Genomic DNA, 12,661 nt, shown 5'->3' with positions numbered 1-12,661 from the left:
TTCTCAAGAGAGAGTCTTTCACACATTAATGTTGATTAGAAAATAAAAATGTTTAATCTATATAATGCATTAAATACTCCCCTAAAGCTGAACTGAGGAGCAAAACCTTGGCAATCCATGTTGGTCAATGAAGGCATGCCGATTAGTAAAACACTAATCTTTACAATATTTTTGTAAAACTTCAACTTAGGGTTGATGTTCTGTACATGTTCTCTTTGTCAATTAAAAAACAATATGGGTTTGTAATATCGGCAGGAATTAGCACGTTGGCTGATTCCAATATTTAATTTTAAAGCCAATATCTGCCGATACTGATGACGTGTCGATATCATCGTGCATCTCCAAACAAAACGTGTTTAATCTGTCTGGTATAATGTAGACTACATAAATGGTTTGCAACTTTAGGAAGTTTGCAAAATTCTCCACAAAAACTTTGTTTTACTGTCATTAGAAAAGAGCTAATGAATTATTTCTATTAATATTTAAATGAAAAGAAAGATTTACAATTTTGTTGTAGACTGACACTATATTTCCAAGTTATTGCCTCACTCCTCTCATTTATCTCCTAAAAATCAAACTATGATGACAAAATAATAAAGTGGACGCTGCACTCTATCGAAACTGATGGTTAAGAATCAAAAGATCAAAATCATGTTCGGTAAAGACAGCACTGTGGATTTTTCCTTTCTGACCTCCTGATAGAGGCAGAACAATACAGGGCCGCACCAGTCAGACAGAAGGGAAGGGACCTGAAAAAACACTAAGCAACAGCTGTGTCAACCAAAGAGGCAGAGTGGCACAAACAAACACACTCCTCAGACGCAGCATAATCTCTCACATCCAGTTTAACAGGATACACATCCTTGTGACAAGGCAAGGACGACAACAAATACAGCCCACAGGCGCAACTTTTTTTTGGCAAGCCATGAAAAAATCAAATAATTAATCAAATGAATAGAAAAAGCTAATTAAATCTAAATTCAACATAGATCATATACATATACATTACTTTTTTTTTTTTACAAAAACAGACCACACACAGAGGGCATTTCACCCAGACGACAATATTCTGCTGCAACAAGAAACAGTGCTGTGTTATATGATACTGCCGACTGTATCAACATACATTCAGACCTGACTCTACACATTATACAGCAGTGAAGAGCTGACAGTTTCTCCTTTTGCCTCGTGGTTTACCCCCTTCAGGGACCTTCACCTATGAGTACATGACCCATTTTTTCTCTGGATCTCAGCTTCATACAGCAGCATCACTCCCAAGAGAATCTGACATGGCTGATCTTAAAGAGGCAGGCAGACATTTCAGCAGAGCTCCCTGCAGCCCACAATTTGTCAAAAAAAGCCTTAAAGCTTCACTTGCAAGGTTTCAATATTAAAAAGCCAATGTAAAAAAAGTTAAATAAAGAACACATGAAGTCTCTAGCATAGTTCATCAGTAAAATTATGCCGCACCTATACATCAGTTGCTATAGTGATATAGAAATAACTGTAATGGACAAATTGGAGGCAAATAACAATGTCATTTTATGGAGTCTGTTATTTTCTCTATCGGGACATGCTGAGCTCATAGTGTGTTAAAAAATAAAGCTAAAAATAATTAGTAAACTAATTTAATACTTGACATACTGTTAATTAACAAATGCCAGTTGCTGATATCTTTGAGAACAGATTAAGTCTAATTGTGATTTTAAATTTACTGTTACAGCTTCTGAAATGTGTCTTGTATTCTTGTCCTCCCTCTGGTAAGTTGTAGTGGGCATCTGTCATTATTTTTGGCACGTCCTGTCAACATATACAGATATTTTGCCAAATTAGTATTTATCTCTACGCTTTGGCCTCTCATCCAAAAGCAGAGTTTAAAGTCACTTGAACAGAGATTTTCAAAAACGCCTTGTAAGGTGCAGACATTTTTAAAATTTCAGCTACTTTGTACCCAAATGGACAAATAAAATTGATTGTTTGGGAAATTATGACATCATCTCCTCAATTCACAAATGTCCATTGTTGCTTGTGTAATGAGCATGTGCCAAAAATAATAACAATGACAGACTACTGGTCTGTTAAATGTTTAGTTAGCACTGTTCGGTCTAATGACTTTGATTGATGCTTTGCACTTAAAATTAGTATTGCTGCAACAGTCATGGATTGACGAAGCCGTCTGCTGTGCAAAGTGTAATTTGCCTTAAATCAGCATCTGCAGTTTAAATTTTACCAGAAATGACAGTTTTGAATCACATGGTTGAACCAGCAGGTAATGGGACAATTTAGAGAGGGGGATTTTTGTCAATGAGAAGTGGAAGGAAAGCTTATGCATGTCCAGAGCATCAACCATATCTTTTATTGAGCTCCGTCATTCTTATATGGAAGGGGAATCAACAGTGGGTGTAGTATTAGGTATTAAGGTAGCATTAGCCTGTACACTTTATTACTTTTGCGACCAGGGGAGTCTGCGGGAGACATGTGACGTCAGCGAGCTAGTCTGCTTTCATGGCCTAATATTAGTCTGCAGCCCGGTCAGACAGGCCTGCAGTTGCATAACAGCCCAGCCAGCCCCAACCAGCACAAGTTGGTTTTGAGAAAAGCAGAGGAGGATCGTGAGTTTGTAGCATTTTTAACCTCTAAGATTCATCTTATCAGAGGTCAGAGGTCATGCAGGTTCTGGGGAAGTCCAGGTCAGCCAGCCAAAACAGGAAATGGATTGGTGTGAGGACCCTTTCCCATGAACTGCACTGATGGGTGATGGGGAATTATGTACGGTAGCAGAGAAAAGGGAGAGTCTGAGTCGGACAGCAGATCTGTATATCTGTACTGTATATTAATGATAGTGGACTGATCTTTGGTGACTGTGTTTACAGTTTCTTGATTAACTCTCATGCAGTTTACATGAACTAACTACAACAGCCAATTTGAACAGATGCAAATGCAATCTGAGCAGCAAACTTCTATTTGGCTCGACACTTTATATTTTCAAAGGCTGTGAACCTAGCATTGCCAGGGCAGCAAGCAGTGTGAAAGCATCGAACATTGATAGTATAACATGGAAACAATTAACATATTAACAAAAACAGTAAATCTAAATGCAGCAAGACCTCAACATGCACAGGTAACAAGACACTGTCAAGTGGCCTGAAATACACTTGTGACACACATGGAGTTGTCAGCCACTCCTAGTATATACCAGACAGCAGGGAGCCTCTGTGACGGGAGAATCTGCCCTTATTAATCAACAGAAGTTGCTAATGCAGTAAAAAGATCATACTTTCTAGACCGTTTTGTATGTACAAATGCTGCAGGCTGTTTGTTCCTGTTTTCTTTGGGGTTTTTTTTCAGTTTGAAAAACTGAACTGCTCTCAAAGTTCATCCAAAATACTGCGTGTATTTAACATGCAAAATGCCAGCTGCGAAAAACAGTTTTTCAAATGCTCAAAAGAATGATTCTCCTGTTACACAAGACAACAAGCAGTTCAATGACATTTTGCAAAACGTGTGTTATAAAACTCCCACTGAACGCCCCCATAAAGAATTATTTTAGCAGTTCTTTTCAGTATCATATCAGTGTATCATATCTTTGTATTGGTTATGCTTATACTAAAAAGGAACATAAAGGGTCAATGAGGACAAAATAATTGAACAGCAGTGAGGAAGGGAATTTCTTATTCTCTCAAAAACCTAAAAAGGTATTCTGCAAATCCTGCATTATTTTTTTCTGTAATCTCTAGTAGGTATCTGTGAGATGTAAAATAATAACACGTTTTTAATTATCAATAAAATGTATTCAGAGCCACCAGCTTATCCCCATCAATCAAATCACAGTTCACTTTGTGAGCTTGTCTCCGGGTCAGAGTGTCTCTTTGGAGATGTGTGTTTTTCGCAAACTATTTATATTTCGAGAAAAGTGTCGCTGCAGTGTTATTTATTAATTCCTCCCTCACCCTCCACCTGCTGATCTAATAATGCAGGAGAGGAAAATGTGGGTGGAGGCCAAGAGTCCTCTTCCACTTCAGATCATTGTGATTCTCCAGAGACTCCGCCCTCACTACAGCGTACACGTTATGAACTATCAAAAAAAATCCCTGAGCGATTTACTCAAATCCCTCTCCTAATTACACCCCAAAGGTTCCCATTTTAATTGGAAATATAACACATTAAGGAAGCTAAGAATGCTTTAACCGCTGTTTCACTGAGACTTCAACATCACTTATTATAATGGTCACTGATTAATCATTTCTCCAAACAGATTAATCGGCTAACTGTCATCAGCAATCAATTAAACCAGTTCGGTGTTTACATGGTTGTTGCATTTTCTTTTGCACTCTACATTAACTCACCACCAGAGGCTAACTTTAGTATTTTTTAACCTGGCACCTATTTTCCAATGTTTTTGCATCTAAGTGACTAATGTCAAGAGTTTTTGAAATTGGTTCAGTATTGAGCCTTTTGTTTCTGTCAACTTTAGTTGCTTTAAGATGGTAAAATCACTGTTTCTTAAAGGGAGTCTGGTAGGTTTGCCAAAAGCAGTTTTGGGGCTGTTTCTGGTTAAACAGTATCTTGCTCTTATAAAAAAAGGTCTATTTCTGTAGGAATCCTTTCCATAATGAGGTCAGACACTTGGAAGAACAACCTGAGTCTGTCAGTGGCAAAAACATTTTAATACAGTGACTGTGCACAAATGCCTTTAAACATTTGAAGTGCAGCTTGTTTTGCTTAATACTGGACCAATATAAATGTGTTGTCTCCATTAGTCACTTTTACACGGCCTGTTCAAGACGGGAATATCGCGCTGATATGCTGCCTCGCCGTTCTGTATATTACGTGTAATCACGGAAAGGGTAGACAAAGTGGTCAAGCCTCTGAGCCAGGAACGGAAACAGTAACAGCCCCAAAACATTGTCTGTGTAAAACGTAAAGCCGGAAAGACGTGACCAAGGGCAGCATGGGTGTGATGTTTTAACATGTAATGTGTGCGACCCCCCGCGGGAGATTTAAAAAGCAGCTGTAAGCAATTAGAGGTTTACTTAAAGGAGAACAGCAGCCACAAATGTCAACAAATTAAGGAAAACAGTGAGAATTGGGAGCTCCTCACCCTCTAAGCAGAGGATGAGATCAGTCGCCATATAACAAAGAAGGCAAATGATTGCAATTGCCATGATATTGTTTAGAAAGCGCTGCCGATGCATGTGTTACATGTCACGCTAGCAGCCAATGCCGTTGTGTTCACACAATGTAGCAGAATGATGCCGCTGTCGTTTGGTTCTGTGTAAACATGCAAAGGAGGCATAAAGAAGGAACTTAGTAGTAGTGGCCCTATGTTTTGGAAAGGGCTTTAGACACAAAAACATGGGAAAATAGGGTCCAGACTGAAACATCTGGAGTGGAGCTGGGAAACAACTCACAATAGGACAGGATGCTGAAAATGGCAAGCAGTTTATAATACACTGTAGGAAAGCAGGTGATGCACTGTAACGCTGCAGGCCTGAAATGCTCTTAGTGCTCTGCAGTCTCCTCCTTCTTAATGTACAGCATAAGGGCCAAAATCAATATAAATTTGCATATGAAATCCTTTTAAAGTTAAAGCAGCTTGACACATCACCATCACGTCATGCTATCCTTTCTCATTAATCTGAGTTTCCTCTTTTGTTTTGTCACTGGAACACCAGAGCATCTTGGCTGGCGCTACTTGGCTTTCGAACTGCACTGATGATCTATAAGTAGATATTTCTGTAGCACAAATGTCTTCAGTGTATGTGTATGCAAAAGCAGGATGGAGGGAGCAGTCACGTGCTGCTGAGAGGAGTGGGAGGAGGAGGTCGTCTGCCAGCTCTGACACAGCACTCTTCCTCAGTGAAAAGGAAGGGGAATTCATTAAGAATATGAGCCACTGTAACGCTGAATTAGACAGCTCTATTTCAGCCAGCAATTCATGCTCTGTAACCACAGCAACATGACATTTCAGCATGGATTCATTTGGGAGTGTGTGTGTTTGTGGCGTGCATGTGTATTTGCAGTGTGTGTGTGTTTTACGGAGGCCCAGGGGCTGCGGGCACTGCGTCAGACTCTGAACCCAGACGATGCGATGCTCTGGTTCAGTGATGCTTCCAAGGTCAGATGAAAGCTTTGTGTGTGTGTGTGTGTGTGTGTGTGTGTGTGTGTGTGAGCACGTGTTTGTGTGTATGCGCAGCTAAGTGCATGCACATGCCCTTCTCTATCTGTTACTCCCTCCTCCTTCTTCTCCACTACAAAGCTCCACACAGGGAGGAGTAAACACACACCTGCCTGCTTCCAGATAACTTTCAAATAAGAACAAACTGACTCATTACAACCAATCAGATATCTTAAGGAATAGTTCAACATTTTTGGAAATGTGCTTATGTCAATCTTTTTCAAAACTTAAATAAGATGCTAGCAGTTACCCCCTTTTCAAGCATACACGAGAGCTGGACTTCCCAGATATTCCTGAATGATTAACCACGTATTTCAGGGACGTCAAATTGTGATGTGACTGGCAGTTTTCTAATGAATAATCATTATGTTATTCTTTAATATTTTGTTGTACTTTTATCATTCTACACATATATTTACATATTTTTCTGTTTTTATTTTTATTACTCTTTTTTTTGTTTTTGCCTTGGTGCTGATTTGATTTGTAGTATTTGTCTGTCTTGGTCCTTTCTTGGTTTTGTATTGTTACTATTTTATTTATTACTACTACTTTTGTTTCATCACTATTGGATTGAGTAATTATTTGTCATTTTTTAATGTTTCTATTTGCAAAAAAATCAATAAACAGACTGTGGAAGAAAAAAGATGCAAGTAATCTCACAGCTGTGTTATGTACATAGCTAAAGTCAGAATCATTTAATGGAGCTTAACATAAAGACTGGCAAAGGGAGGAAACAGCTAGCCTGGTTATTTTCAAAATTTCAAAATAAACTGTACCAACACTTCTTAAACTCTGTTTACCCATCTGCCCACAGTGCTCCTGTCCTGTGCAGTGTCTCCAGCTAGCGCACAGATTCCCTGATACTATCAATAAGTACAGTTTCTAATTGTGTTCTCTGTACAGGGACAACAAACCAAACCTGGTTACCTCACTGTGACGTCAAGACTCTCAGAAGCTGCATAGTCACTTTGCCTGTCTTTGTTTGCCAAGATATTGAACTTTGGACAGACCCAGGGAAGCCGTTTTCCTCTGCTTCCAGTCTATGCTAAGCTAGGTTAGCCACATCCTCACTCCAGCTCTGCTCCTTAGCAACACATGACAGTGGCATCCTTCTCTCATCTTTCCTAACAAGACAGTAAATGATTGTATTTCCTAAAAGGTCAAACTTGAATGTTCTTAAAGTCTTGCAATAAGAGATAGGACTAAAAGACACAACAATACTCATGAATACTCATAATTACTATGATTAAATACCAGGAATTACTAACAAATTGACTGACATATTTAACAAAAGCTTTGTTTCTTGTTACAACACTTAACAATACAATGTAAATGTATCCTTAATGCCAAAGAAGATCCCAATATGGCATATATGTCATAGAAACCGTGGAAAAACTGACAATTTTTCCAGACAAAAACTGGTACAGTTTTGCCCCACCTCTGCATTCATAGACTTATCCTTAAAAGGGACAGTTCAACCCAACACCAACAATACAGACAGCGTGCATCTTAGTCCAAAAATGCTTGTACCAAAGAACTAGTCAACATTACAGCTCAGATGAGGAGGACGCCATTAATAGTGTCATCTCGTGCTGTCATCACCACAAAGCTCTCATCATGAGTAAATGCACGCTTTATTCTGCATGGTGATAAGGTTGGTGGGTGTAATTAGGTAAAAAGAAAATAGTTCCTACATGAAACTGCTTATAACAAGCTGTGTGGATTATTTTGAGGAACTGGATCATAATTTCTGGAAAGAGACACTGCTGTTAAGTTTTTTGAAATATATTTTCTGGCACCTGAAGAACCACAAACTGAGTGGCATCTAGTTCCATTATACTGAAGAAAAGACAGACATCTCTAGGACCGATGTCTCCAGCATTCAACATCTCACATGAAAACAGTCTAGATTGACAAATAGGATGATCTGGGTTTCAACTGTCTCTTTAGCATGTGAGAACAATACCAAGGCAAACCTTTTATGCAACCAATGCTAACAGTGCAATATACTGTACTTCTGCATTTTTGGATAACAACCAGCTGATATCAGTGATCTGATCGGCTGACTGATAAGTAAAGTGATCGAAATACTACAAGGAGAAAGTAAAATGTTGTGTTCAGGGTGGAATCGGAGTTAAGTGAGTGTAAAGCCTCATTCCCATCGCACAAAAAAAACACTAACACCCGGTAACTTCTGGCTTTTTAATGCAATGAGAGGGTGTAAAATCAGCATTCACACCCGGGTCAAATGACTCATGCAACGACGCACTGTCACTAATTACCATCTGTCTCCTCCAAAGTAGCATTAAAACACAGATCCAAATACATCTGCACCGAGTTTCAAAGAGAGGGGGAATAGGTAAGAGACATACAAAGAGAAGAAACCACTGAAAAGTTTCCAGAAACCTCTGTTCCTACTGCTGTCTACTGTTTACCTGTTCTCCTGCCTGTCCATGACGTCGCACGGACAACAACCCACATACACACAAAAGCTCACAGACAGGCAAACTCATGTGCTCCAGCGGTGTGTTCACTAACAGTGGGAAAGCAGTCAATCACATATATTTAGTGCAGTTACTCGTGTTTGGAAAAAAAAACGCGTGCATGCGCTAATTTTAGTAGAAAAGGGGTATTAGCCAGTAACTATGGTATTGCAGTGTCAAACCGTTCTTGTCTGGGTCAACAGGGCCTCTTGAGAAATATAAGGAACGGACATGAACACCTGCAAAATATAACAAGATCCACTACAACAACTCTACATGCATTACGCTGTAATGTTCACTTTCTGAATGTTAGAAGCAGAAAATTGTTTCTTTTTTAATCACAGAGTTAAAGCATCTGCATTGTTTTTAATTGAGTATCTACCCACTCATGGTGTTACTGGCTGCTGAGATCTCAATCATTCAGCTTTATTTTTCCTTCTGCTGCTCTCTGGGTGCTGATGCTCATATACAGTCATGAAAAGGGAGGGTGAAGCTCTGCTTGCTGCCCATCCCCCCTCCTTCATCCCGGCTGCTATATCCACTGCTGCAGAGAAGACCCATGATGGTGTTGCCCTCCCTCTCTGCCCCCTCCACCAATCCCATCCCAGTTTCACCTCAGCCAAACAGAGCGCAGGTGTTGCCTGCTGCGTTCCTGCCTTTACCTACTGGGAAACATGCACAAGTGTTTACATTGTTCCGGAAAGGACGACTCGACACTCAGAGCCTGCGTGTGACCTGCCTTTAGTTGTACAAACTGGGTTATATAATAGCCAGTTACAAGGCTTAAATAATAATGTAGAACATATGGGAATATTTGACACGTGACGATGAATTGTGTAAGGTTGTGGATGCGCAGTTGATATCATATCTATCAAATTTTAGTCTAGTGGCCATCTTTTTTTTTTTTTTTTTTTTGCAAAATTACCGAAAAATCTTATCATGAGCGTGACTACCACTGGTGCAGGCCGTAAAAAAAAAATGCAGGTCTGCATTCACATACTTATTGTCATTAACCACAATATAGCACTATAGGCGAAGCAATATTTCTTTATTTTAAACAAAATCTGCATTACTTTCACAACAGAGCTGGCCTGTAATTCTGTATCATTAGTGGAACTTTATCATAACAATGTGATAATATACATAGCCTAATCAAAAACTAGCTATTTAGTCAAAGTTTTTGACTGGGACATATCTTTTTTTTTTTTTTTTTTTTTGAATAACACTGGAGCACAGTTATTTGAATTGAACATAAGTTTGATCGCTGGATATATGAATTTGTCCTAATTCTAAATATTATGTCATCTATCATTAATTACATTAGAACTTGACTGATATATCGATAAGCTTTTCTAAGCGTTTCTATCAGCCGATACTGGCCCATCACAGATACATTGTTATTAGCTTACATGCTGTCCAATAAGCACAGTATGAAAAGTTTATTTTCAACAGAACATGAAGCAGAAAAAGATGCTAAGAGTAATTCATATTGATCAAATTTCCAATTAAGTTTACAATTTCAGTGCACGGATGACCTTGACAATAAAGTTAAACTATAAAGTATAACCATATCTGAGGGATAATTGCATTGTATACTTGCATTTATATAAAATATTATTGTCTGGGGCGCCCATTAGCTCACCTGGCAGAGTGGGCGCCCCATTTACAGAGGCTGTATCCTCGCTGCAGCTGCTGCAAGTTTAACTGCAGCCTGCAGCCCTTTGCTGCATGTCATCCCCTCTCTCTCACCCTTTCACACATAAGCTGTCCTGTCCCAATATCATTAATAATAATGATTATAACAAAAATAATAATAATCCGCAAATAGATCAATATTGGAATTTTTATGCCTGAATAGTGGTATCCACCCCAAAACTCCAGTGTCGGTCATCAGACTCTAAATTATATTATTTCTTTAACCATATCCACCACCCTACTAAATAGCCACAGTCACAGTCACAGTCAGTTCCATCAGTCACTACAATGCTTCATTATACCTATCATATAATATCACATCATGCTCTTGGCTTTAAAGTTACATTCTTTAATTTTTAACCATTTGTTTTACAGGCTTAACTCTTGCTCCATGTGGGAGGCCTGATTCCCAGGCAAAGCACAAACATTTTTAACCTCCATCACATCATAGCACAAAAATGCTGCCTCTTTGTAAGGCTGAGGAGGTGGATGTGTATTTGTGCGTGTGATGGGGTGGGGGCCTAAAGATTTTGCAGCAGGACACGACTGTAATACATCACCGATCCAGAAACCATTTCAGAAATTAAGAGATTCAGCAATCTTACTGCCAGAGGGGGGGACATTACTACAGAGCGAGTGGATTTCTGTAGTGAAATGTGAAACCAAAATCAATAAGACGAACAGCAGATATCAAATGAAGCAAATCCTGCACCATGGGCAGGCCACGTTTAAAACATAGAGAACATGCATCTGAAGAAATTACGGATTAGACACCTTTCTGTAAATTAAATGGCCCCTGTGAGTCTTTACCTCACTATGCAGGCCTGCCTGACATAATCACAACCACCAACACTTGCACCCAGTTGACCCTGCTGAGCAGGATCGAGCTGCGCCTCCATATTCAGGCCTGCATCAGCACCACACAGCGACACTACTGGAGCATCAGCCCAAATTAATGAGTCTAAATAGCAGAATCAGTCCTGTACATGAGTCTGCAGCGTCCTAATGATGCAAGATTACACAGACTGGGTTTGATCGGTGGCGCACCGCCAGCAAAGGGCATCATGATGATGGAAGGGCATTCACTGATCGTTAGACGGTATAGGCCTGCAGATAATGCGGAATTTCTTGCGTAGAGGCGTTTTAAATGCAACTTTCTCGCATTGGATGCAATCCGCCATTAATGTGAGCGGAGCTGAGAGCAGCTTTATTCGGCTCTGAGGAGCTCCGGTTCGAAAAGGCTGTTTTACGCAACCGCTTCATGCCCCTCCATCAGAGGGGTGAGGCACTGCTGAAATCAGGAAATCCCGCGAATGGAGAGTGTTAATCTCCAGCCACTTTATAACCAATTGCATTACATAAGATTATTGACTCTAATTAGCTAGCCAAGGCGTGAGAGGCAAGTGTCTGCGGTATTTTAGAGAGCACAATTCAGGCAAAACTGTTTATGTTGCAGCAATGCAGCGAAGATTATTCCTGAAATAAACGCTGATTGGTGCTAAAAGGGCGTATGTGGGATACATTTGCTTCCAAGCTATCTGCATCCTTATTGAGAATGATGCCTACATTCATGTGTAGGCTAATCATCGCTTGTTAAATCCGTTTTCAGGTCTCCGCCGCTTGAAATACAATTGCGCATCCGCACCGCAGGAGCCTGATGAGACAAACCAGCCTCTGCAGGTTTACTACAGCTCCCTCACTACACGGCTGGACTTTACAATGAGATACAATGGTACACCAAGAGCACAACCTTCATCATCATCATCATCATCACCCAGATGCACAAGCCTGACATCCGCATCCTGCAAAAACGCACATACAAACAACCGCAATTGCGCGCACACCGCAGCGCAGCATCTCACCCAATTATAAGCCAAATACTGAAGAAAATTAGCTTACTTTCACCGACCACCGCCTTTAATCCGATAGGTGCCATGATGCTGCTGAGTGTTGGACTGACTGCTCTCCCTCTCTCTCCCTCCTCTCTGTGTTCACCTCACAGCGCTGCGGAGGAGCCTCCAGTTGCAAACGTCACTGCGTATCCTTCCGCATCTTCCCCTCATTGGTGCTGCTAGATGTTTGGCTACAACTGCGACTTATTACCTTAATATTATAGCAGTAACGGGGGGCATTTTTCAGCAAGACGGGTTCATTTACTTTTGGGACTTTAACTGCAACGTACTGACAATACTTCTTACTTTTAGTAAAGTGGGGTTTTGAATGCACAAGGGCACTAGAAAAAGCATCTTTGGAAATTTGTTCCTGTTCTTAGTATTTTTAATCTGCATGCTTCCACCTAGCACTT

At 40.1% G+C, this 12,661-nt stretch overlaps 1 protein-coding gene across 2 annotated transcripts in view; it reads right to left on the bottom strand.

Annotated features, from left to right (window-relative positions):
* Nucleotides 1-12,348, bottom strand: part of stxbp1a (syntaxin binding protein 1a) — a 36,777-nt gene extending 24,429 nt beyond the window's left edge. For both annotated transcript variants that reach the window (XM_042509332.1, XM_042509331.1), the window contains exon 1: nucleotides 12,256-12,348. In XM_042509332.1, the coding sequence (XP_042365266.1) occupies nucleotides 12,256-12,292 (37 nt within the window). In that variant the 5' untranslated portion in view covers nucleotides 12,293-12,348. The remainder of the gene's footprint in view (nucleotides 1-12,255) is intronic.
* Nucleotides 12,349-12,661: the final 313 nt, after the last annotated feature.

This window comes from Plectropomus leopardus, chromosome 20, assembly GCF_008729295.1.
Source record: "Plectropomus leopardus isolate mb chromosome 20, YSFRI_Pleo_2.0, whole genome shotgun sequence".
In the NCBI taxonomy this organism is placed as follows: Eukaryota; Metazoa; Chordata; class Actinopteri; order Perciformes; family Serranidae; genus Plectropomus; species Plectropomus leopardus.
This window is presented reverse-complemented; position numbering and strand designations above follow the sequence as displayed.